Source organism: Psammomys obesus, unplaced genomic scaffold, assembly GCF_907164565.1.
Source record: "Psammomys obesus unplaced genomic scaffold, mPsaObe1.curated_primary_1811, whole genome shotgun sequence".
In the NCBI taxonomy this organism is placed as follows: Eukaryota; Metazoa; Chordata; class Mammalia; order Rodentia; family Muridae; genus Psammomys; species Psammomys obesus.
Window position 1 is genome coordinate 617,133 of NW_026590701.1, and position 26,583 is coordinate 643,715.

At 43.1% G+C, this 26,583-nt stretch overlaps 1 protein-coding gene across 5 annotated transcripts in view; it reads right to left on the reverse strand.

Moving 5' to 3' along the window:
• Window positions 1-26,583, reverse strand: part of Npas3 (neuronal PAS domain protein 3) — an 847,307-nt gene that overhangs the window by 69,192 nt on the left and 751,532 nt on the right. For all 5 annotated transcript variants that reach the window (XM_055608600.1, XM_055608601.1, XM_055608599.1 and 2 more), the window contains one exon: window positions 985-1,103. In XM_055608600.1, coding sequence (XP_055464575.1) covers window positions 985-1,103 — 119 coding nt within the window. The remainder of the gene's footprint in view (window positions 1-984; window positions 1,104-26,583) is intronic.

Consider the following 26,583-nt stretch of genomic DNA (forward strand, 5'->3'; position numbering starts at 1 on the left):
GTTTCCAAAGGCATTTCATAAATTTTCTGGGTCTTAATTTATGTTGCTATAGAAACTAGAACGTTGGGATTTCTTGAGATTAGGCAGCTTTTATATATATCCTTAACCTTAAAATGATGGTGATGATATAGAATCCAGACTTGACCTCTGCTTCTGAGGAATATGTGTACCTTGTAGTTTTCAATATGCTAAAGAATGACTAATGTCCAAGAATTGTAAGTTCAAAATGAAGGATTCTAAGATTCGGCCTCATTGTGTGTGGGTGTGAGTGTGTGTGGGCGTGGGGACCACAGTTTGTTGTCCAGTGTCATCCTCAATTGCTTTCCATCTTATTTCCTGAGGTCGTCTTTGTTGAACCCAGAGCCTGGTAAGTCTACTGACTGCGCTAGTCGGGGCTGGCCTGCAAGCTCCAGGGGTCCTCTTGTTTCTCCTCTCTTCAGTGTCACTCAGCCTGGCTTTTTATGTGGGTGCTGGGAACCCACACTTTGGCTCTGCTTACACTTGCACAGTGTAAAAACTTCACCTTTTTCTCACCCCAACTTGGTTTTTTTGTTTTGTTTTGTTTTTTATCGGTATGTACAAATGTAGGTGATAACATTATTGACTGGGATAGCCATTTCAGAGAAAGGGGCTATTTTAAGGGGAATATGAGAGAAGGGGGGTTCTCACAGCAACCATCCGAGAACTCTCACCTGCTGGATGGGGAGGGCTGTGAACCCCCTTTTCCTGCAGCGTGGATTTCCACAGGTGCTCAAGCACTTGGCCTGTCACTAACTAGCGGTTTTAAGAAAAGGCACGCACTTGGGCATTTGGTGCACCGGTAGTGTCCAAAGCGATAAAGATATCTCTGTTGAGGCAGGAAAATGGCTACGGAGCCTACGCTGTGTGAGGACCAATGTGTTAATTATACAGACCCCAAACAGTTGGAAAACTCAGTGTAAGTTGCCTGGGCGTGGATGTGTCCCCTCCCCAAACCTAACTCACCTTATATCCTGATGACTTGATGTGCACTCCGCGTTTGGTCAGAGTGGACTTCATGCGGATGAAGAAGGACCGCTCAAGGGTGTTGTCAGTGGTCAGCAGGCTGGGGCTGGGTGTCTCCACTGTGGGGGAGAAAAACACACACACGTGATTTATGTCTCAACACAGCCCCTCTGCGCTGCTGCTCAGGTGCAACCCTCGAGTTGACTGAAAATAAATGACTGATGGGTGCTAAGAGTGTTGCAATCAATTTACCTCATTTAGAAAATGTTTACTTTGCAGAAAATAAAAAAAAAATAGGTGTCTAAAGAAACTCCTTTCCATTTTCTAGCAAGAGCTTTCAGGTTTTTTTAATTTGCTGCAGCTCCCTAAGTGGGGTCTAATAGTAAGTAATTGCAGCTCCCTGTGAAGGCTCCTGGCACACACAGAACGCAGTGCTTTGAGAGGGAAGGGCCCAAGAGTTGCTGGGTGAACCAGGGATGGGACACAGGCCCTGCTTTGTTCTGCCTACACCCTTCTCGTCGATTCTTTTCACTGTGAACAGGAAGCATGCAGTCTTTTCAACTGACTGTGGATGGAGTATGAGAATGGGCGTACAGGCAGAGAGGAAGAAAAACTACCCAAATATCAAATTCTCATCACAACGGCTCCTTGCCCCCAGTTATCAGCCAAACAGCAGAGACTAGTTTCCTACTTCTCTGGTTTTAGTTTTTAGATATTTCTCTTATAATTAATTATGTGTGTCTGTGTGGGGTTATGTGCACTGGTGCAGGTACCCACAGAGGCCAGAAGAGGGCACTGGCTCTCTCAGGGCTGGAGTTACAGGCAGTTGGTTGTGATTTGCTAGCTGTGGGTGCCGGGAAGTGAACCCGGGTCCTCTGCAAGAGCAATACTCAACTGCTGAGCTATCTTTCCCACCCCTCTACTTGTCCACTTTTAATACAGACATTTTCTATTTTAAAAAAGTAGTCACCCTTTCCTATCAAATGCTTTGACTAAGTAGAATATGTTTTTATCTGTGTAACTCAAGTGGCGGTTGGCCATCGGCTGAGCGAAGACCTTTATGCAAGCAGGCCAGAGGGCAATGTAAGTCAATTTTCTCTTAAAGAAAGTTTTGAAGAGATTTTATAAATTGAAGTCTTTTTTTTCTGAAAATGAATTAAATTTGGAGATTTTGTACGAATAGATATTCTAATTTTAGTCTTCTTAGATATTAATTTTCTTATTTGAAAGTTAAAAATAATAAAGTCCATCAACAAACTGGATTTTAGTTTTTACTAGCTTTAATCTAACACTAATTTTTTTGTTGTATTTTTTTAAAAAATGGAGCAAAGGTGAAAAAATACATGTAATAAAGAGCTGTAAGAGGCTGGGCACTGTTGTTTATACCTTGAATACTAGGAGGCAGAGGAAGAGGAAGAAGCAGAGAGGCAGCAGAACTCCAGGAGTTCAAGGCCAGCCTGGACACATACTGAGTTCCTGGCTAGTCAAGACTACAGGGTGAGACTCTGTCTCAAGAGACAAAAACAAACAAACAAACAACCAAAAAAGAAAAGAGAAAAGAAAGAAGAAAGAAGGAAAGAAAGAAGTGAGCTGTAAGAATTATAGAAAAACAACTATTAAAAGATATTAAAAATGGGAAAAACTTCAAATTGTGACATGCCATTTGCATGTTTCAAAGGGTAAACAATCCATGTTTTCACAGTAAGTGAGACAGTGTGACAGGACAGTGTGAGCTACTGTGATAACAGGGCCATGCTGCTTGTGTCTAGGGATTCTCATGTTGTTCAAAGCTTAGTGATCTCAGTTTCCCGCATTTGTAGCATTTCCACTCTGGGGTAATGGGACAGTGGCCACTGCCCCCTTCTTCTGTGACTCTTTCAAGGCTTCCTTTTTTGTTTTAGAGAGCATGGATCTGATGTCATTTTAAATGTACAGCTTTTTATCACTCGAGGGAAAAGCAGAGCCATGTTATATTTAGTACTTTCATTTCTTCTGATTAAATATGAATTACTATGAAATTTTTCTCATCATCTAACACGCCATAATACGCCAACAGCTTTTTAATACACTATATAAGCACAAACTTCTGCTCTAAGAGTTTAATTTGCCCCTCTAATCCAATCACATCAACCTTATTTCTCTTATCAGAGATTCCCATTTTGAATTAAATGAGCTCATTAGTTTTAATCAAAAGCAGAGAGATCAAAACTTAAACGTAAATGCTTTAGATCAGAACTGTCAGTCAGCCGTGCAGTTCTATTTTACTAAAACACAAGATCAGAGACCCTTAGAACCAATTTTTTTTTTTTCTCGTAAGGGATGCCGAGAGCTTGAAGATGCTATAACCTTCTTTTTTCCTTTCTCCCAAGGACAGATTATATATTTAAGGTTAGACTTAATTTACAGCAGTTTTCATCCTGCTGGAAATGGAAAAGTATGCCAATCTGCTGTTGTCCCTTTCACATTTATTGACACTGGTCCTAAGAGACTTGAACTATCATGAAGCCATCAGAATCCACACCACAAGCTCAGCTTTTAAAAATTTAGCTCTATTCAGCAAGATTGTGTTTGCAATAGCAGAGGGGGAAAAACAGAGAAACTCCTCAGAGAACAGAAATGCTTTCCTGGCTCTAGGGGTAGGGTTGTGGATATCCACCCCCAGCCAGGAGGCAATTTCCTCTCTGTAGAAGGGAAGGTAATTCAGGTATGCTGAAAAGCACTTGCTGCTTTAGAACAGGAAGGACACGGTGAAACAGTGTAGGAGCGATCACAGTAAGGGGCTTCCTGCTGGGTGAAAACACAGCTTCGCATGAGCTGTGGAGCCGAACACCGTGTCGTGTTCTGGCTGAGACATGAGTACGGCATCCTGCCTCATGTTACAGGAGTAATTGCCTAAATATGCAGGGTAATGTTAATTACACTGGGGAGAGCCGGTGTGAAAGGAATGCTGAGGTCAGGTTCTGCCCCACTGAAGCTGAGATTTAGAATCTAAATTAACCACCGTGCTTTATTTCAAGAGCAAGGAGACGGAGGAGTCAATTTTGAGAAGTAGACGGGCCATCTCCCAGGGCTTGATTCCTGATGGCGACGTTGACTTTAACTGCCTCTAGCTTCCTGATTCTGAGGACAGAAGCAGAAGGAGCCTGCCATGTTGAACCTTTCAGTGGGACAGGTGACAAACTTATTCACAGCACACCCACGGTGGCCACGCTTCCTAAGGGGTAGCAAATATGATTGTGGCAGTGGTGTCTCTCGTGTGGAAAGAGGCTTTATCTGCAGTGTGACAGGCAAGAACAGCCACCTCGAAAGAGCAGCTTTTTGAGTGAATGTCTCCAGTGAGAGTCTAGGTAGGAGGAAGCTGTACCGGAGGGAGGAGGCACTGTGGTGCTGGGCCCTGGTTGTTGAGGCTGGATCCAGGAAAGGAAGGACCTGCGGGAAGGATGGAGTGGTGAGAGAAGTCGGCTTGAGACCTGGGCGCTCCAGACACAGCGGCTCCATCTTATGTCTAAGAAATATTTTATAGTGTTTTCTAGATGTGGAATGCTTTTCAGTACTCTCAGAAAGACTGGCCATGACTGCCTCCTGCCCTGATAAATTTGGGATTCCAGGAAGTTCTAACCACTGCCTGAAACACAAGGCAGTTCTATGGAAGAGATGCTCTGAGTGGTCAGATCTGAGTCATGTCAACTCATAGCCCATGAAATATAAACTAAAAGATGAAAACATAAGAACAAGACCAACATGAAGGAAAGCTAAATAGAAATATAGGTATGTACACTACTTGCCTGCTAAATCTTGGGGGTCTCAACTCTTGAAAAAATTGCAGGTGGGTGTGAGTTCAGTGTCCATGGAGTGTGTGCATGAATTCATGTGTGCGTGGGGGTCAGAGGCAATGGATCCCCGAAGCTGGAATTGAGGCAGTTGTGAGCCACTCAGTGTGGGTGTGAGGAACCAAAGTGGGATTCTCTATGGGAGATACATGTTCTTCCTAACCCCTGAGCCATCTTTCTATATCTGCAACTTTTAAGTAAGTCCATATTGCTACAGTTCTTGAAATATTAGTTGACATATTTTATAAATTTTACACAAGAATTCACAATTGAAGCCATGATGTTGGCAAATGCTATCACCACAATAAGCTGCTCTGCTACCACAATGGGCTGGTGAGCCCATTAACTGGTGGAGCAGAGCTTTCTTCTCATCCTTAGCTAGGGACAGGACATGCTGGAGAAGGTGGAGAGGGTGGCAGGTGCTGAGGATGAAGGCCAGGTGCATTCTAAATGCTTTTGGTATCTGCCGGTGTGTGTGTGTGTGTGTGTGTGTGTGTGTGTGTGTGTGTGTGTGTGTGTCTGCAAGAGCATGGGGAGAGTACCCAGAGGGCCAAAAGTTTTCAGTTCAGGGCTAGTATCTGTAACCTCCAAGTACCATCAAACCCTAATGCATGCAGAAAAAAAATTTAAAAAAGAAAGAAAAGAAAAATTAAGTTTTAAGAATTGTTGCTTTTCAATAGTGAGATATTTTTCTTTGTGTGAGAGAACTATAATTTGGATAAGTCTCTAAGACATGGAACTAAGTAGAGCTGGCCTTGCATCTCTGTGCAATGCTGGGTCTAGAAACCTCACGGGTACCCAACTCTAACTTTGCAAGACACTTCTGGGAAGTGGTAGAATATTTACATGTAAACCATGTGCACTCCCAACCATCGACATGAGTAATGGCACTAATATGGTGAAGCGGTTTATAAATGGCTATTACAGGGTTCAGGGGATGATGGTAAGGGGCAGGGGAGACAACTCAGTGAGTGAAATGCTTGCTGCCTGTTTCCACTTCATAGAGAGATGCTCTCTGAAAAAATAAAGTGGAGAAACAATTGAGGGAGAGTCCAGATGTTGAACCCTGCAGACACACACACACACACACACACACACACACACACACACACACCCTGGGTGTACATTCACATGAACACACGTGCACATACACACAAAGAGCCAAAAAAGACGATATGGTGGGGAAAAAAAAGTTGATACAGGTGCATTTAAAAAATATTTTCCTTAGCAGTTTGGTTGACTGCTGATCAGAGTCAGTGGGTGTGGTGAGGTCAGGTATACTTGCTCCCACTTCATTGCCTAAACACATCTTTCCAGGTGTTTTTGGGGTGTTCTTAGACAAAGCAGAATGCAAATATCCAAGAGTATTTCGAGAAGACAGGGACGATATCTCATTCTTTGAGTTTCTTGGCGAAGTCAAATCCCTTCACTGGTGTGCGCTGCTGGTTTCTAAGCAGCTACAGTCTAGGGCTTTTGCACATTTATGTTTACATGGAAATTTGACAACTTGTGTCTATGTTTTTAAAGTTTCTCCTTCAAGTAGCAGAGGAGGAGGGTCAGAGAACCAAGAGGAGAGAGGACACATTAAGAGAGGACAATTATGAAACATCAGTGGAAATGGCATGTATGCAATTAATATGCATTCATAGTTTAAAAACATTCAAAACCTTTTCTATCACTTGAGAGAAAACTGTACTTTCATAGCTACTTGGAGTTGAGGTGCATGTCTAGGTGTGGACAATGATGTGTTATAAAAAAAAAGCCATGTTCAGGCCCCAGTCCTGAATTTCTGCTGTCTCTGGTACTTTACCACAATGACTGTTGCCAGCTCAAACGGTGGCTCCTTTCCTGGCCTGAGTTTTAGAAGACAGCATGGAGTGTGCCCTTCCCTGGCTTTCAGTCCTCACAGATATAAATCATTGTTGTAATTGGGGATTTTTTTAAAGTGCAGAACAATTAGCCCATGGTGACTAGTGCAAACAATAAACATTTATTATATTAAAATATAGTATGTTACCAACATATCTCAGCCAACAGGTGGCGGAGGACAGATACAACAAATATTTATCTGACTCTAAAGACTGTGATGTTGGTAACACACTTTTCTTAGTTATTAGTATACTTTTTATCTCCATTTACTCTCATCCTACACAGTAGAAGGCAGCATGGCAGACACAAGTCTAAACTTGAACCCTTCTCCCTTATGACCCCCAGCGTGGTTCATTGTGTGTGTGTGTGTGTGTGTGTGTGTGTGTGTGTGTATAATCATTGCTTTGGTTATGCTGCATAGTCATTGGTATGGATGAGTATATGTGCACATAGAGAAAGAGTAGCAAATACTCATTAAATACTGACTTATGAAATCTTCCCACCTACTGTATGAATGGCAGGCCAAGCATGAATCTTTTAAAATCATAAAATTGTCATGGTGGATTTCATATTCATTCCAGATGAAGTCTGTGATAGTCGTAAGCTGCCACATATTCTTCAAAACTCCTCTTTCCAAAAGGTAGTGCCACTTCCTGTCCCTTTGAGTGAGTGTGGGTTGGACCTGGTGACTTCTGTTTAATAAACAGCGTACGGAGGAGTGGACAGTGTTTGACTAGCTGGTCCTTCCATGGCCTCTACTGGGTCATTGTGGCGGAAACCAGTGAGGGGCTGTGGCAAACTCAAACAGTTCTTTGGAGAGGCCAGTGTAGCTAGTCACATTAATGACTTTGGAAGTAGACATTTGGCCTGCAAATGGCTGTGCTCTGGCTTCCACAGTGCAGGAGTAAGGTGTGCCTTGGCTCCTAAGTCCCAGGAGCTACACAGGGCAGCCTTGCCTTTTCAGAGCTATCAGTGGTCAGGAGGACCTGCATTTACAGTAGCTATAACATCCACGTCAAACCTCTTGGGAAATCCTAACATGGCTGTGACACAAGACGAGCATGGACATGGGTTGCACTTGTGGGCTAGCGGGAAGGAATGCTTGCCGGTGAGTTTCTAGCTGGCAAACTTGCATGTGTAGCGACTATGAATTGCAATATCGATTTAAAGAGGAGGAGGGATCCATATGTTCAAGTGCTCAGCTTTTTAAAGTTGATACTTTTTAAAAGGTTCTAACAATAGGACCATGACTGTGGCATGTCCCAAAGCAGGATTGTCTTTTGCTGCTCCTCTCCGTCTCTCTAGCTCCGCTCATCCCTCCCACAAGTTACTTGTGCTGAACCAAGGTAGCATTAAGCTGCTTTCTTTTAGGAATTCTCCACTTGCCCCCTGCCACTCTCCCAGACCACTGCAAGAGGACAGGAAAAAGAAATTAAACCGTTATTTAGGTAATAACAGAGGGCTGGCCACATTCCCAGGTGGAGAGTACTTTGCTATCTGTCTTTTGAGAATTGGTTTTCATTCCACAGGCCTGTCTTTGACATGTCCTGGTACTACAGCCCTCAGGAAACCTCAGCGGGATCGGTGGCCCTGGTGGCATGGCCAGGCAGTGCCCTCTGTTTTCTGTGCCCTGGAATGTCCTTTTCCTCACAGGCAGTGCCATGGTAGGTGTCTTCTGGCCCAGTGACCTCAGTGTCTTGATGGGGCACTTGCTCTGGACTGGCTTAAAGCCCCATTTATTTCAGTCTCATTAGGGCCACTTCCTGTGCTGGCTCATGTGAGTCTGAAGCTTTGTTTAGAAACTTGTGAATCCGTTAATTGAAAACTCTAGAGCAGAGCTTTGAAATAGCTGTGGTTCAATAATGATGCAATAAAGTCTTTTCAAAGTGTCATTAAAAGTAATCTGAGAGGAAGAGACAGAGAGGAAGAGAGAGAGAGAGAGAGAGAGAGAGAGAGAGAGAGAGAGGAGAGATAGAAGAGAGGGAGAAACTGAGAGAAACCAAGAGTGAGTCTAATAGCCTGCTACCGCCTGGCAGCTGTCAGGACCCCTGGCACTCTCCAGCCAGGGATAGGATCCTCATGTTGGGTTGCTTTTTAGGTTCCTTGTGCCTGGCAGGGCTGCTGTTTGAGGCTGTCCTGAGGCAGCACAGAGTGTGAGGCGGCTGCGTGTTGCTACCAGTTGCTGTTTGGACGATACTGCTCAGGGAAAACATACACAGTGCTAGAGACAAGCTGCTAGAACTAGGTGTTTCCATGCACAACTACTGAGCGGGAGAAGTCAAGGGGAACCCTGAGGATTGTGGAGATGGCCTCGGAGAGAACACGATAGCCGCCGTGACCCACGCCACAGCGGCTGTGTGCGCCAAAGGACACATGGTGCCAGTACTACCAGCCAGTGTTTTAAATCTTCCTGGAAACTTCCTATAAATGTTGCCACTTGAGGGATCTGTTCTGGAAGAAAAATATAGTATGTCCTTCTGGGACACAGCATGGATTCCATTACGAATATTGTGTATGGGATCGAGTGTGGCAACGCTTTTATCACCACTATAAAGGGGTTACGAGCCAATTCTTCATAGAAAGGATCCTCAATGGCACGAGGCTTGTTCTTTCGTTTCTGTTTCATTCGTTTATTTCCTTCCTTTTCTTTATATTTTTTTCTCTGTTCTCCTTTTCCTTACGACACATATGATACCAGACAAAGGGCATCTGGACTCAGTCTCTGTAGTACGATACAAAATAATACATAAACACCTTTGTGAAGGCAGCTCAAACCCCATGTTTTCTATTAAAAAGTCATGTTCAATCTTCACTGTTGATAGAACCGAATAGCTAACGCAGGGAACATTGTATATCAGAAAGGTCAATAGTTATTATGAGCTACAAATATATTTTTTTTCATCCTTCAGGCTGTTTAGCGCATATCACAGCGTGAGCAGCTGTCTCCTCTAATGCTTTTAAAATTAGAATCCCAAAGAAGAAGAAAAAATTATGGTTGCAGTGATTGCTCTTTGCTTTTGTAAGTTTACTTTAATATACTATTTTATATACATGAGTCTTCTGTGCAGCCGACCCATGGAGTGGTAACTGGTAACCAGTATCCAGGTGAGCTCCCACATTTATCTCCGCAGCATTCTGGCCGTCTCCATCTCAGGCACAGATGCCGTTCAGGCTCTGTATTTTAAAATGGAGGAGGCCCTGCAAAGGCAGCAGCAGACACAACTGCACTCCGCCTTTCTTCGCTCTAAAGCTGTTAAGAACTACGTCAGTGCTGCGAGATGGAAGCCGCTTCATCTCGCTAGACACAGTCGGGCAGCCTGGGTAGCACTCCAATGCCAAGCAAGTAGATTAAGAGTGCGCCTTGTAGTTTTTCAAAGGTCGCACTCTCCTCCCTGCCCTGGGACGTTTTGCCTTTGCTTATCATGTAGCTCCACAAAGACAATATTAATGTTTTAAATACATGTATGCACACATCAGATATTTTATCATGTCTCACTACTTTACATATATGCCATTCTCATATATATATGTGTGTGTGTGTGTGTGTGTGTGTGTGTGTGTGTGACTGCCGTTTTAGCTGTGTTATTTTTGAATAGCTGTTCACAGTTAAGATGAAGTACATGCCTCCAGTAGTCTTCCTAGATTGGAAGCAAGGGAAGAGCTAGTGAACATGTCCGAGGCACTCAACTGCTCTTGTTGTTCACACCAGATATCCTGAGAAAGCAGCTTCCACAGAAAGAGTGGTGATGTTCAATGTTAAAAATTAAGGGCCCTGAGCATGTGCCCTGATGATGCCACTGGGGCTTAGGGGTGTGCGTGATGGCAATGTCAGTGGAAAACAGCCAAGGCCTAAGGGACATGTAATCATTACAGAGAAAGAACTGAACTTCTGAAATGGAAGAAAGAGAGAAGCAAGGATGAGAGGGGAAAAACAGAAGGGTCTGGAAGGGAAAGGTAGGAGGGCTTTAGTGATACGCATCACACTCTTGTCAAGTAAAGGCCACCGAAAGTTTGAAGAAGTAGGATGAGGAGGTTTGATTGGCCATTTGGGAAACCAACTGGTATCAATAGAAAATAAATACTAAGATTATGTAGTAATTAAGGTAGAAGAATTGCTACAAGTTGGGGCTAACCTGGCTTACATAGTGAGATCTTGTTTAAAACAATAGCAAAGAAAATTACACCTGCATTTGTTCTAGAGCTCTGTGTGGCAATGGTTTTCATATTATTGGACATTGTTAAGAGAGCAAATGGATATTGGGGCTCTAGGGACTAGCTTGGAAACAAACATTTTAACAGAACATTAAAATGACCTTCATTTGTTCTCGTCATTACATCATTTTCAAACACACTGTCTTCCGTGGTTATGTAATGTGTCTTCAACATTCATCTTGCAGCTTTGCTGTCATTTTTTAGGGTAGATTCCTTGAAAGAATCCTGTTAGTCTAAAGGGCAGGAACTGATTTAAGGCTCTTAATATGTCTAGACAAACTGATTGCCTGAGAAGTTGTCCTGTGTCTCTTGCTATGCTTGTCAGCCATGTTTGATGCTGTTCACTCTGATAGCCATCTTCAAATATGTGTTCTTATTTGATATAGAGACCAGACAAATGAGATATAGGGAAAGATACTTACGGAGAGCTCGCTGATAAGCCATACACAGAAAACATCTGATGTGTTTAATTTGCATTTCTATTTTTAGTGAGGATGAATCATGTTTTAATACATATTTATTGGCCATTTGAATGTTTTCACCGAGTCATATATTTGTGTTCTGTAGTTTCTAATTGGGCTTTTAGTATTTTGATTTTCAGTTTGAATGAGATCCTTGAGTAGATGAAGGTTATTAGCTTTGACATAGTTCTTGACAATATCTCTCTATTTGTTTTCTCCTACTAAGATTATGATGTTTATTGAGACTGATATAGTCTAAGACTTGCATATAGGTTTTTCCTCCAATTCTCTTTTAATAGTTGTTACTTGTTTGTTTTTATCTTGAAAATGAAGCAAGGCAAGTCAATGATTCTTCAGGAACTCCGTGCTTACTAGTTCCTACCAAGAACCCTGATTCTGGCATGCTGCCACCTCATGGCCGGAGGTATGCTGAACAGGAGCTGGTGACTCTGAAGTGGGTCAGTGAGGGATGTGGGTGTTGACAGACAGCTGCATGGAGAACAGGTAGGGAATAGTATTTGCTGTTTAAAAAATAGATTTATTTTATTTGTATTTATGAATGCCTGCATATATGTGCAACATGTGTGTCCCATGTTGGGGCCTGGTACCCAAGGAGCCTGGGAGAGGAGTTCCAGGTGGATGTGAGCTGCCTGATATAGAAGGCAGGAATGGAATCCAGGTTCCCTCAACCTCCAGGCCATCTCTCCAGCCCATTACTATTTTTTTTTTTTAAGAGAGAGTTTTAAAGCTCTTGCAATTTAGGCACATCGGTGTAGAAATGACAGCAGAAAGAAAATATGATGCCCACTCCTCTTCATACATAAGAGGGACTGAACTGAGCTAGCCAGAGCACTGCTGTGGTTCAAGAGTGTGGCCTAGAGAGAAGTGGGGCCAGTGAGGGCTGAGAGGGCTTGTGGGAAGGCTGGTGTCAACGAGAGTTTGCTTCGAATTAGCATGTCTAGAGAAAATCCAGGGCACCCTGCTAAGTTGGACTTTGGATAAACAATGAGTGAGTTATTATTTTTTTATATGATCCAAAGTCTCATATGTTCCGGATTGAACTGGGAACCCTGTATTTGCATTTGCTACTTAGACTACCCTGTTTAGAAGAAGGTTTTGGATGACTGCAGTGATGTGCTCAGTGGGGGTGTGAAGGGAGGGGCTTAGGAGACAGGCCTGAGATTTGTTTCCATGATGGAGCGACTGCTGAGTGCACAGAGTCGTTCACTGGAGAGAGTGGCAAGCACAGGCCACAGCTGAGAAGTTAAGCGCAATTTGCCATGAGGGGCTTTTCTCAGATCTATCCTCTCCAGGACAAGGCCTGGCAAAACGGTATACTTGCATTTTCTCTGCGTGTGCGCGCTCACGCATGTGAACATCGGGGCTCTCCTCGCAACTCCTGGAATGGCAGCTTCTGCTAATTTACTTATCTTTTCCTGTAGAAGGAATCGGCGTGGCTGGAATTTGTTGGTTACACCATGGCTGTATCCCAGAGCATCTTCAAAATGGTTACTTTTGAGATGTTTTCAGTTGGAAATTCTATCAAATCTAATATCAAATAATGAATTGGGAGTTGTTTGTTGGGGAAGAGTCTTAGCATTGTTTTACTTAGTAATAATTTAGAGAAGCCAGAAACTGGAGATAATTCAATAATTGTCTCCATCTCTTATTTTGCTGTTGAATATCTATTTTGGACATCTTTAATTAAACAAATTTTCCTGTCTTGTGATCCCAATAAGTTTTGATAACCAGGGTTCCATCTTCCAAACTAGAGCCTTCCAGGCTTCCGCAAGACACTGTTCTCCTTCTGCTGTGAGGAAGCCAGGGTCTCACCGTCATTGTCACCACCTGCTAATGTCTGTGTGGGCAGAATTTCCATATCTGAACTCCACGTTAAGTCATTTGTGTATTTTCTTCAAGGCTATGCATAATCTTTCCAAGTGGTGGGGATAAAAAAGCAGTCATTTTTTAACGAGTCCATTTACATAGCTTGCAGTTAGAACCGCCATGGAATTGCCTTCTCCTCAATTAAAAAAGATAAAGGCTATTGCTACCAGTCATGAGGGGAATGGGGGTAAAAAAAAAAAACCTGCCTTTTCTCAAACTGGGGGCAAAGCAAATTTGTTGATATTAATTGCTACTGTTTTTTTCCTGTTTCATAAGACAGGGTGATCCCTAAAAAAAGAGCTTTCTAATGATCCCTATAATTTATATATTTAATATATAAAATTAAATTAAAGATGTACTTACCATCAGCACTTCAGTTTCATATCAGCAGGCTTTTGAAGCTATATATATATATTTTGAAGCTATATATATATAAACCCTATATATTATACATATAATATATATATATATTATATTATATATATAAACCCTATATATTATGATGTTAAATAACTATTTTCAAAGCTGCTACCACACATTCCTTGTTGCCTAGGAGCTGAATGTCCCTGCTTCATTCCTCATAATTGTTTCATGGTTAATTCCCTCAACTGCAGGGGCTCCAGATAGTTATGGCTATCCTTGTTCCAGGTCTTTAGTCATTTGACCTTACTTGAGAATGACTCCATCTGTAACAGCAGGCTGTCCTTCACCCACTACTCCATTTTATTCTTTCCTTTCTTGCTAACAAACTCCACTTGCGTGTTATTAGTTCTGATATTTTCCAGAACTAAATTCTGGAACGGATATATGGATTTAGGTTACATACATGGAGAAAATGCCCCGCCATGGTGTTTGTCCACTTGTTTTACCCAAAGCAAGGATCTACAAGCTTCAGGTTCCTCGTGAGCCACTCCAGTTTCAAGCACAGCTAAAGGAACCTAGAGCAGTTTCCCTGAAACAATTGGTTATTTACACGTAAAACCCGTGAGACCAAGTGTACTGTTGTGCTACAGACACTGTAAGATGCTTTGAATTCACCGTACAAATAGTGGATAAGTGTTAGGATGATTAGTGACGTTCATTGTTTACAGCACAAATAATAGTGCCTCATGTGCAGGTGTCAAATGTACATGTTTCTTTTGTGTGTTAAAATCATGAGTGCTAAATTCATGTTCCATTTGAAAATTATGACTATCCAGTGTTCTTGGTGAACTAACTCATATCTATCTAGAGCAGAAGTTAAACTATGTAAATACACTGGTGATGCAGGCCTAGGAGGTCGCTATTTGGATGCTATGTCTGACTCTGTGAAGCTTCAGCATTATTGTTGATACCAATAACCAGCACCTACAATTAATCTCCTGTTCCCTAAGCAGGCAAAATAGCTCTGTCTCTGTACACACACACAGAGTCAGAGGTGGTTGCAAAGGAAAGAAAGACCAAAAAAGAAATGATCTTTCCGTCAAAAGAATTTATTCTAAGAAGCATATTTTTTTTCCTAGACAGTTTGAAGTCTGGTGTTTTAGATGCATCTAAGTCCAAAAACATAAAATTAGCAATACAAATCCTTGCTATTCTGACAATTATTTTTCTTTCTCTTTTAGCTTGTTGAGGAAGAGAGCAAGGCATTTAGACACATGCAGAATGTGTAATCTCAGCAAGGTGATTTTCTTGGGGTTTTTCCATATTTATATTTTTTTTCCACCATTGTGTTTTCACTACCCAAGAGTCCAGGCTGTTATTTTTTTTTTCCTGAAGTCTGAAGATCACCCCATGGATTAACAAATGATTGAGGATTCTCTCTTAAAAGACTCTTTAAAAAACTGTCAGAATCAGCCCGAGACAAAGATTTATTATGAACTATTTAAAGGGCTTAATATATGTATCCCCAATGAGCCCTTGGAGCAAACTAAAAAGAAGAGTGGAATTCTCAAAGAATAGAAAAAAATTCTCCAATGCCCCACTTTCTTCACACCATGATTACTGTTTACTCAAAGGATAAAATGCCTAACCGTCACACAGTCTTCAGAAGCCACAGTCGTGCTGATGTACAGTAAAAACAAAACAATGAAGACCGACAGTAATTCGGTGGAGAAAGGCAGCTTCAATTTACTTCCTAACCTGTTCACTAACACACTAATGTGCCTACATCTTGTAGCAGGAGCTGATCCCTGACCCATGCAGCAATCAAACAACTACCCGAGTGTTGGCTGTCACAGAAGCTGGGACCAGCACCTTAATTATATGTTCCTGGATAACAAGCCTTCCGTTAATGAGCAACTTTTCTCTTGTGTGTGCTCCAGCCCCCCCCCCCCCCGTCCTTGAAAAGGCCCATTGCAGTTCACTGCAGCTGGAATTTGTGAGGCATATTCATAAGTATCTTTCCTACCAGGTAATAAATACTACCTGAGCAGCCTCGCTGCTTCATGAAGATGCCAAGACATAATTAAAATTATAGCTTATACCCTTGGGAGGCTCCAGAGAAGAGGAACTCAAAACCAAGGAAAAGTTTTCAGGGACCTCAGAAGCCACTCTTTCTCTCTTCTATTATTATTGTTATTGTTATTATTATTGACTGCTTTGGCGGGATTTATATTTGACAATGAGGTTCTTTAATGGAGATGATTTCTATGTGAACTTTCTTTTATTTTCTTGTCATTGTAACACTCTCTGGCTCTGGAGTCACCTGGTGATCATGCCGGATACCTGCTGTGGGTAAATAAGAGGATTTTACAGGGAAGTTTAATGTGAAGCTTGAGGGGAAATTGTGCCTTCGTATGGAAAGGAGAAAAAGAGCAGAGGGCAAAGAGCAAGACAATGATTACGACGTGAAGATTTATTCCTGTAATGGTCCCTGCTCAACTCTAGTTAGAGACCAGTTCATCAGAAAGAAAAATGCTATACACCCTGGTGACCAGTTAAAGAGGAGGGAAGGACTTGGCGATCAGATTTATTGGTTCCGTTCCCATTTTATTTTAATCTCCACAAGACTTCTTTTCTTTTCCAATAGGTTAATGGATTCTTTGCAAGACAGTTTGGACATACTTGGTAGAGTAGATGACCATATACGTGTCTTGAAGAACTCAGGGCTGGGAGACTGCTCAGTTGGTGAAGTGCTCGCACACAAGCATGCAGCAGCTCAATCTTGACCCCAAGCACCTACATAAAAGGCAGGCACATGCCTGTACTCTTAGGGTTGAGCCAGGAGGATCCCTGGGGCTTGTGGGCCAGGCAGTCTGGATGAATCGGTGAGTTTTAAGTTCAGTGAAAGTCTATGTCTCAAAAAATACAGTCAAGAGTGATAAGCTAGGGTCAGAGGGAAGGGGAGGTCTCCCCTATCAGTGGACTTAGAGAGGGTCAGGGAGGAGATGAGGGAGGGAGGGTGAGATTTGGAGGGAATGAGGGAGGGGGCTACAGCTGGGATACAAAGTAAATAAACTATAACTAATATAAAAAATTCAATTAAAAAAAGAATGATAGAGGAAGATAGTCAACATCAATCTCTGGCCTTCACATACCCCTCACATACAAACAACACATGTGTATGCATCTACGAATGCCACACATATACACACACAACACACACGCCTTCACATACACAGTCACACACACAAACTAATGTGTACATGTTAGAGTAGAATATATGAACCAATCCATGTACATCATGTAGGATGGCACAGGCTAAGACCCACTACAAGACAGTTTTTATTTTAGGGCTGTAGTTGGTGACGTTAACATCTCTGCAGGTTGATTCCTGGCATCTGTTTTTAAAAAGGTCATTGGGGGATGAGAGACCGGTAAAGGGTGATAATGCTTGGTAGTCAGCTGGCCCTCAAGCCAGCAAATCCCATCCCCCCAAACCAAAAGTGGTATCTTTGGGCAGACCCAAAACAGGGAAAGCAGCTGTGTGGTGTTTGGGCTGGGCAGATCTCATGACATTAGGAAGTCTGTGTAGACCTTTAAGTCTTAGGTCCAGTGTGTGTGTGTGTGTGTGTGTGTGTGTGTGTTTTCATCTATCCCCATTCACTAGGTGAAGGACATGATGTTACCTGGATCACCTAACTTCTAGAAATTGTTGGGGTAGTCAAATGTACATCACTGTGAGGTTTGATAAACTTAAGTTAATTCTGAGCAGAGCACGTTGTTATGAGGTCAAGGGTAGCTCTGACTAATATTAGGAACCAGTCAACTATGCTATGATTCTCAAGGTTCATATGCATTTCACTAACACTGTATGGTGCGACCAGTGGAGACATTAGAGAAAAGACTTCTAGGTTGATTGACACCTTTCAGAAATACGTAGTTACCATGAACTTGTTTAAAGACAGTAAGAAAATTCTAGTCCATGGTTTTGCCAGATAATGGGGAATAATAAATATAACATATGAAAATGTAGAAAAAGAGAGTTGAGAATTTAATGAAAGAAAAAAAAAAGGAAGATCAGGGAGAGGAAAGAAGGGAAGGCTGAAAAGACAAACATAGGGGTTAAAAGAAATCTGCAATTACGCAGATGATGTGACAATAAATTATACAGAATGAGAACGTGGTGTGCTGAGGAAATAGAAGGAGAGAGAGAGTGGAAGGAGCAGGAGTGCAGATTCTCTGGCCACTTCATCTGCTTGTGGTGACAAACTGGCTGCTAGTTCTGGGCTCTACATGCTAAAATCCAATAAGCTTCCCTAGGCCCAGGCAACCGAAAACACACGAATTAATACATATTTGGACACTTACCTCAAAAAACATACAATCACCACAAAGGCAGGTATTTCCAAATTGGCAACTACTATAATTTAAACCCTAAACAGTGGGTGACTGGCTAGAATTTTCTCAATAGCCATTTTATTGTGTGAATACCAGCTTTGAGGTACAAGGGATTAGGATTAATGCCAGGTGATTTACATACACATTTAATTCAGTTGTCACAACACCCTTTGAGATAAACACTTTCATTTTTCCCATTTTAAAGAGGATCCATTGTCTATGACCATACACTCTAAACCCCTGCCATTGCTTGTGCTGCTTGCCTTAAAACCAAATCTAATTTATTCGTTGTAATTTACTTAGAAATCTTCAGCTCTCTGCATCTCTGCCATGATGTATTTCTGAGGCCTGCTGTATGGAAATGAAAGAAATACACAAGGATTCTGTCAGGCAGACGGACTAGACTTAGTGTGAGTTTAGTTTCCTTTATTTTCTAGATTTAATAAACTATGTATTATTCTATGGGAATCGCACTCTGTCTCCTCATGCTTGTGTGTAAAGGGCTGGCACTGACTTATCTCACACTCTCTGAAACAGTGTGCCATCCTCTGAATAGTGCAGATTTCAGAGAAAAGGCCCTGAGTTAGCAGCAGCTGCCTGCCGAGGTGGGCGTGCCTGCACGCTAGCATTTCTTACAAGTTTTGGTACTGAAGAAACTGAGTTGCTCTGCTTACTGACTTTTATTTTATTTTACTTTTGTCACGATTGGGAGAAACTCAACAGAGGTTGTGTATGTTACTGGTTAGTCCTAACATTTATGTAAATCTCACCGTGGTTTTCAAGCTCAGAAAGTCTTCTTTGGCAAACTCCGTTCGTTACCGCCCTGTCTTTCTCCACTTGACCTCCCGAGTGCTGTCACTTGTCAGTTAATCCTTTACAGAAACCCACTTTTAAAAACCGCTGGAGGTTCATACTGCTGTCCTTACACAGTTGGTAACATGTAAATGCAGCAGGGCTCTGGTGAAAAGAATGGATTAAAAATCTCAGAATTACATACGGATGGTAGAAAATATAGAGGAAGCCTTGAAGGATAAAGAAGGGACACTGCTGATTTGTGTGTGTGTGTGTGGGGGGGGGGTTTACAGCTGTCAGGAACGACAGCAAAGAAAAAGAGAGGGAACCAGCAGAAGGAACATGACTCAGCAGAAGGAACAATGGAAAAATCCCCCAAACACAGGAGGGGTCATGACACAAGTTCATGAGACAGTCAAGTGGACTTGGTGGAAAGGAAAATAGGAACTTGTTTATTGAGTACTTGTGTTCCACTTTTGGGTGATGAAAAGGTCCTGGGGGTGAGGGCCACAGCTGTACTATATCATAGATATATTTGAGGCTGCTGACCTGTAGCTTGAGTTTGGTTCAAATGGTAGCTCTAAGTCAGGCATGTTTTGCCCCAACAACAAGGACTGGGCCCTGGACTAATAAAATTCAGTAAGTATCAGATGGGAGTGTAAGAGAGTAATACAAAAATATCAAGGATCAAAGAGAAAAGCTCCAAAGGAAAGGACAATTATGTCTTCCATCGAGGCAATGGGGAAACACACTGTTCAGAGATCAATGAGATACTGTCTTGCCTTCAAGGGGCACAAGGCCAGTGCTGCTGCAGCGCTGTTGTTTAGGTAGACAAGTACATTTGATGAGATCCAGCCCTGTCCACTTCAGTTTTTGGACAGAGGCCAGACTCACTGCTCAAGACAAGTGCTCATCACTACTGGCCCCACCAGGCCACCGCAGAACACACTTACAGAACTCCTGATCCAAAGGAATCTACTGTAGGTAGAGCAAGAAGAAGGGAGCCTAAGGGAGAGGTGACTTGCCAAGGTTTGCCTCATTCTTCAGGGTCAGAGTAGGGGCTGCTCACCCACCCTGCTCTTGCCAAATACAGATTTGAAGGATATAAACAATCAGAGCTTTATCATTAATCAGAACAATAAAGGTGATTCACATGTTCATCAGGCACCAAGGACTCATTGAAATAAAATCACAGGGAGTTTACTCTCAAGGACTCAGGGGTTATTGTTTCATAAGACAGCCACAAGTCATATAATGATCACCATGAGGAAGGCACAGGGCCAGACTACAAAAGCAAGCCGGAAACTGTTCCAGAGTGACTAATGCAATAATATTGAGGAATGTCACAGGTCCCTATTATAGTCAAAGTCACTTTAACTAATTGGCTCAGGCCATAAAAACATACAATCTGGGTCAAATGACACCAGTGCACAAAGCTGTTCTGCTCAGACATTATCTTAAATCAAAGCTTCCCAGTATGAAGGGAAAGGACGGCTGCCATTCTTGGGAATCCTGAGTGATTTCAGAACCGGCTAGCTCCTGTCTCTGGACAGTGCTGACACTGGGCTTTCCAGGTACCACTTTGTCCTTCACAAACATGCCATGCCACATTTCCAGCGATTCTACATGATTTGAGTCAGAGCTATCTCATATTAAGATACTTCATTCTCCTGTAAAGCCTAAGAAAACAAGTCCTGTGTATGCCTACAAAGACATAGATGTTAACATGGTCTTCAAAGTGGGTGATGCTGATGAGAAAGGGAGTCAGTAAAATTACTGATCATGACCCAGGATAAATTTATAATGCTTTCTCTTGCTTTTAAAAACAGAAAAAGAATGTCACTGGCACTTGTCCCTCAAAACCATTTCTTTCTTCATTTTCTTTTCTAAACAAAACATTTCTACAATGTCTCCCACGTACCAACTTTTATCTCTTTACAGTTTCCTCTTCTAGTTCTACTCAATAGGAATTTGTTTATTGAGTACTTGTGTTCCACTTTTGGGTGATGAAAAGGTCCTGGGGGTGAGGGCCACAGCTGTACTATATCATAGATATATTTGAGGCTGCTGACCTGTAGCTTGAGTTTGGTTCAAATGGTAGCTCTAAGTCAGGCGTGTTTTGCCCCAACAACAAGGACTGGGCCCTGGACTAATAAAATTCAGTAAGTATCAGATGGGAGCCAGGGTTGCCCCTAAAATGGTCAAAGTCATCCTGGTCTAGTGCTGAGGTATGCTTGGCCAAATCCATCATAGGTTTAATGTTTCCCAGGGTGACCACATTGATAGCGACACAGCTCAACCATGAGAAGTTAGGGGATGAGGTGTTTAGGTGTTTTGCTTACACTTGCTTTTGGATAAAAAGCAAAGATTCCCATCTGTTTGTTTATTTGGGGGGGAGGGGTTCCAGAACTACTTCTTTGTGTAGTTTTGGCTGTCCTGGAACTCACTCTATAGACTAGGCTGGCCTTGAACTTGCAGAGATCCACCTGCCTCTGCCTCCCGAATGCTGGGATCAAAGGGGTGCGCCACCACCACCCAACTGTATCTGTGTATTGCTGTGAGGCCATGGCTGCTTCTTCGAGTGCAAGGGAAGGTCAAGCAGATCGTGAGACTCATGGGCTGGGAAACAGCAGCAGGATGGACAGTGGCAGGCTTTCAAGATTTTGTTGGGCTAATGAACCGCTAGCTTTGGGGTTATCCATTCTCTAGGAGCCAATCAGGAGTTGAGTCAGCTTCGTTGACAGACAGATGATGAGCCCTGAGTAAGAGTCATGCTTGGATTCTGCAGCTCCTGACTACAGACATCTTCAGGACGGAAGGGATAGGGTTGGCTCTGGGAGGGGAAAAGGCAGCAGTAGTAAAGTAAGGCCATAGGGCATCTTGCTGGGATGAAGCGACCCTGGTATACAGAGAAGCTGGATTTCAGTACAACCAGAATGAACTCCCTGCTCTCTCTAACCGCCAGCTCAGCTTTCAGAGTCTGTCACCAACAAACCTCAGTGTCATAGCGTCACTCTTCCTCTTTGTATGGTGAGCACTGCCCATTGGCCTGTAGTGGGGGAAAAACGTTTTTTCTTCAGGGTCTTATGTGAGTCATAAATCCACCACAGAAACATCCTGCAGCTGATTGCGTGCCATTAAGCAGGCATCCCCTCCCGCTGTAATGACGTTGACTCCACTTAGCACTAACTATGGTGTGCTGTGGGACCTGAGAATCTGCAGGTGGGAGTTTGGCATCTAGTCCCAGTGTGTGAGGAAGAGTGTCTTTGGCCTTTGTCTAGGAGACTTGGGCAGCTGCTCAGAATGCAAGAGCTAGCCTCATAGAGACGGTTGCTTTTGTCCTTGTGAAATACTTGGCTTTTCTTTGTGAGCCCTGGCTCGACTTCTTATGGCTTTGGTGGGCACCAAGGATGATTCAGAGAGCAGGCCACTTGGATGCACGGTGATTGTCACTGGACCCAGATCAGTTCCATTCAGGCCTGTTGTGCTTTTAGTTGTTCAGTGGAGACATGCTTAGTTTAGTTTTACCTGTGCCAGCTCAGTCTGGGATGGGGTACAGAAACAGTCTCTCAAAGGAGGACTCTGGCTATAATAAACCTACCAAGTCCTTCCCAGCTCGGCCCCTTTTCTGATTGGTGTTTTCACACCTCCCAGGGACGGGAATCTTCAGAACAAAGCAGAGCACTTGGAGTGCTTATTTGCATGTCAATTTCCAGAATGCTTCTCTAGCTTTCCCGCCTGCCATAGCGATGCCTTTGTATCTCTTCTGCTGGGAATAAATGGAGAGGAAGGGCTGGAAGTGGGTCAGCGCAGTGTCCTGGCATTTCCTTTGGCTGAGTCTTTGCCCAATGGAGTGGAAGCCAGACTTCCTTCTCCCTAGCCCTTCAGCTTCCCTCAGCAACTTTGCAGATCTGGGAGGTCTGTGTTCTTTATTAGAGCTTTGGGGTGAGCAGGCACCTGACCATGGGAATATTCCTTCCTCTGGTCACAGGCCTTGTGTGAGGGATCCTGGTGGGGGTCTGAGGATGCTACTTAACTGTTCTCACCATCCTTCCCTTTAACCCTTTACTTGCCTGTCCGCATCCCTGGCTGGAGACAGTAAGTGTGTGGGCCAGGTGGTGGGAGCACGCTACGGCCTCTTCTCCAGTGAAACAGTACCCAGGTCCTGCCTTACACTCAACCGACTGTAAGCACCCTGCAGCACTATCATAAAATGTGAGAATTAAAAGACTTTTTCCATCAAAAGATTCTTTGAAGTCATAGTCTTAGCTGGATCTCACTGAGGGCACACAGAGAACAGTATTCTGCACACTTTATTTGGCCCAGTTCCCTCTCATGTGGGAAGTGCCTGCACACTGGCGTCTCCTAAACTCTTGTCTGTTCATTTTTTAAAAGGTACCAACTCCAGCCAATGGGACCCTGGGACCCCTGCGACCAATCCCACGCCTGCCATCTCACCAGCTCCCATGGGGGTAGTGTTGCTGTACCTCCAAGCACAGACATAATTCAAACAGCTTCTCCCATCACCTGACATTCTGTATACTGCCACGATATTATTAACACCACATTAATCTCACCTGGGTAAATGTTTGACATGTAGGTATAAGGTAATCAGAGAGGTTATAATATAGTACACATATGTATATGTCACAGCAGAAAAGTGTCGTCTAGTAAAGTGAAAAATAACAATAGAGAAACTTTAGCCACAAGGTGAGTCTGAGCCACATGTTCTCCTCCAGCTGAACTGTGGAAGCAGATGTTCTAGAAAGTTTGTGTCTGAGTGTAAAGCTGGGTTGTATTCCAAGAAATTTGAATGAGCTATAAGATTTGTGACTATCTGGTCACATGATGAGCTAGATCAAAACAGGTGGTTCTGATTATGAGATGTATCCCATTTTCTAGCATGCTAGCATGACTCTAAAGTATTTCTAAGTTTAAAAAAATTAATTAATTTTACTTTATGTGTATGGGTATTCTGTGTGCATGTATGTCTATGCCTGGTGCCTGCAGAGATCGTAAGAGGACATTAGATCTCCTGGAACTGGTATTAGAGACAGTTCTTAGCTACCATATGGATGCGGGGAATTGAACCCAGGTCCTCTGGAAGAGTAGCCAGTGTTCTTGACTGTGGAGCCATCAATCCAGCTTCTCTTTATTATTATCATTTTTTTCACATCAATATATTCTAGAATGCAGAAGTAAATGAAAACTAGCAGGAATTAGCCCAACCCTGAGGAAAACTCAAGGAGGACTGTGTATCCAGGGCCAGTTCTACATATGGAATGGCCTCATTTTGCTTTCTATGGGGTCATGTGGCTTCAATGTGTCTCCTTGTTGGTTTCCTACATGGCAAAGAGAGGTTAGGGGAAGGGCACCTGAGAGGGAGAATGCCACCTTGCCTGGATAATGGAGAGTTGACCGTTACTGTTGCCATTTCAACACTCACACTTAGCTTAGGTTCTGGAAATCTAGCAAATAGGAAGCGGTGTGGTCCTCTAGCTCAGGACAACTTGAGACCTCAAACTACATGCTGCTTCCTCAAGTTGTTTCTTCTTAGTCACAGATTTCTTGGATACAGACCACCTGCCCTCTGCCTTGCTCGATCTAGACCTGAAATATGGCAACTACAGATATCTCTGTATTCTGATTTATTTTTCAATTAGAGATTGGAATTGGTGCTCACTCCCAAATTCTGCCTTTGCCACCCAAGTCTGAAAGTTGTTAAATCAAATCTCATTGTGTTAATATCTTCCTATCTCATTAGCAGACATTAAATTTGCTAATGCAATATGAAAATCACTAACATATGATGAGTGCAAACAGAAATCAAAATCTCTGCAGACTTCCTAAAGGTAATGTTGAATGTGCAAACACATCTCTCCAGCAGGTTGCTCTTGCTAACTTGTGTGAGAGTGTCAAAGCCTGCACTTCCATTTGCCTTAAATGCTCCAGGCTGCAGTGAAAGATGAATGCGGTGGGTGGGAGAGTGAGGGCAAAAGCGGGTCTGCGGAAACCACAGGCCGTGTTAATTACACCATCCCACGTGCAGGAAAGAGCAGGTTTATTTTCTTCATTCTTTAGTTTTGTTACGTGGAAGGAGAACATGGTTTGTAGTTAGGACACTGAGTTGGGGTTCCAGCCCTGCTGCGCACAGGCCAGCAGGCAGCCTGGCAGAGCCTCAGTTTTGTTCTTTATAAAATGGTCATTCAGGGTAGGACAGTTCTAGCTGCAGTTTTGCAAGAATCCTTCATCTTGGTTGTACTGATTTCTGTTTCCAACAGTGGTGCATAACAGCTTCCTTTTCTTCTCAGCCTTTGCCAGCATTTGTTGTTTTCTTTTTGTAAGATTCTAGCTATGTGTATTTATGTATGTGTGTATGAGTACATGCATGTGTGTGTATGCTCGAGTGTTTGAGTATGTAGGGATGTGTGCATGTGTTTCTGTGTGTGTGCATGTGTCTCTGTGTGTGCACATGCATGTGTGTGTGTGTGCTCAAATGCATGAGTATGTGTGGGTATGTGCATGCATCTCTATGTCTGAGCATCTCTGTCTCTCTGTCTTTCCCTCTCCCCACCCCACCTCTCTCTGTGTGTAGGTCGATGCATGAGAGTGCAGGTGTCTGCAGGGATCAGAAGAGGGCATCAGGTACCCCAGAATGGGAGGGATTTGCAGTTGTGAACCACCTGGCATGGGTGCTGAGAAACAATCTTGGGTGCTCTGCAAGAGCAGTGTGTGTTCTTCTGTGCAGAGCCAGCTCCCCAGCCCTTGTTGGCTCTATGTTTTTGTTTGTTTGGTAAGAGCCATTCCTAACGGGGAAAACGGAACCCCAATATAGCTTTACTTTGTATATCCCTGATGACTTAGGGTGCTGAACATTTTAGATGTGTTTATTGGCAACCAAGACTTCCTGTTTTGAGAACCATTTGTTGAGTAAATTTGCCTAGTTACAGACTGGATCAGTGGGTCCCACAAGAGTAGCATTTTGAGAAAGAAAACATGCACTTCCTCGATTAGAAAGAAATCTTGGCAAATGGTACTCATGGAACGCACCCTTCTACCTCAACGTGTGCTATTAGTATCTTCCATCTTTCAATCCTGCCACCAAGTCAACCTAAACCCTTGTCCTCCTGAGTTATTTACTCAGAGGGTGGGTGGGCTCTGTTCTCCAGAGATGCAGGGATGGAAAGTGGGGGCGGGATGGAGCAGAGTATGAATTCTCTCCTGCCTATCCTGGCATCCTGTGATATTATTCATCAGGATTCGGGGTGGGACAATATTTCTTTTCCACTTGAAATAGCTGGGATGTATCTTATAGGAGGCTGATTAACTTTCTATTCATGAACCACCTTTCTCCAGGGGACAATGCCTGACTCACACACTTGGGGTTTGCCTTGGTGCATTTGTAGAAATAAAGCAGCTCTTTTGGGGAAGAGAAGAGCACTTCAGTCATGTGTCAAAGGCAGGCAGAAGAAAGGAGTATGTGGATGCCAGTGCTTTGCAGAAACATCCACTAATTCAGTCCATAAACACAGAGGGCCACAGTCTCTCATTTGGAAGTTTTAATTCACCTCCCATCATTAATGGATGTAAGCTTTGCAAAGGAGGACAACTTGATTATTCTTACGCTGTAACAAGAGCAAATGAACCGCTGTGGCGCTCCTGTCTCAGCGGCAAGCACTACACAAGTTTGTCTCCATGATGGATCCCTAGTCTCAGCTAATCCCACACAAAAGGATCGCCCCTCAGGCAACATCAGCGGGGGCCACACACAACAGTGACATTCCTCC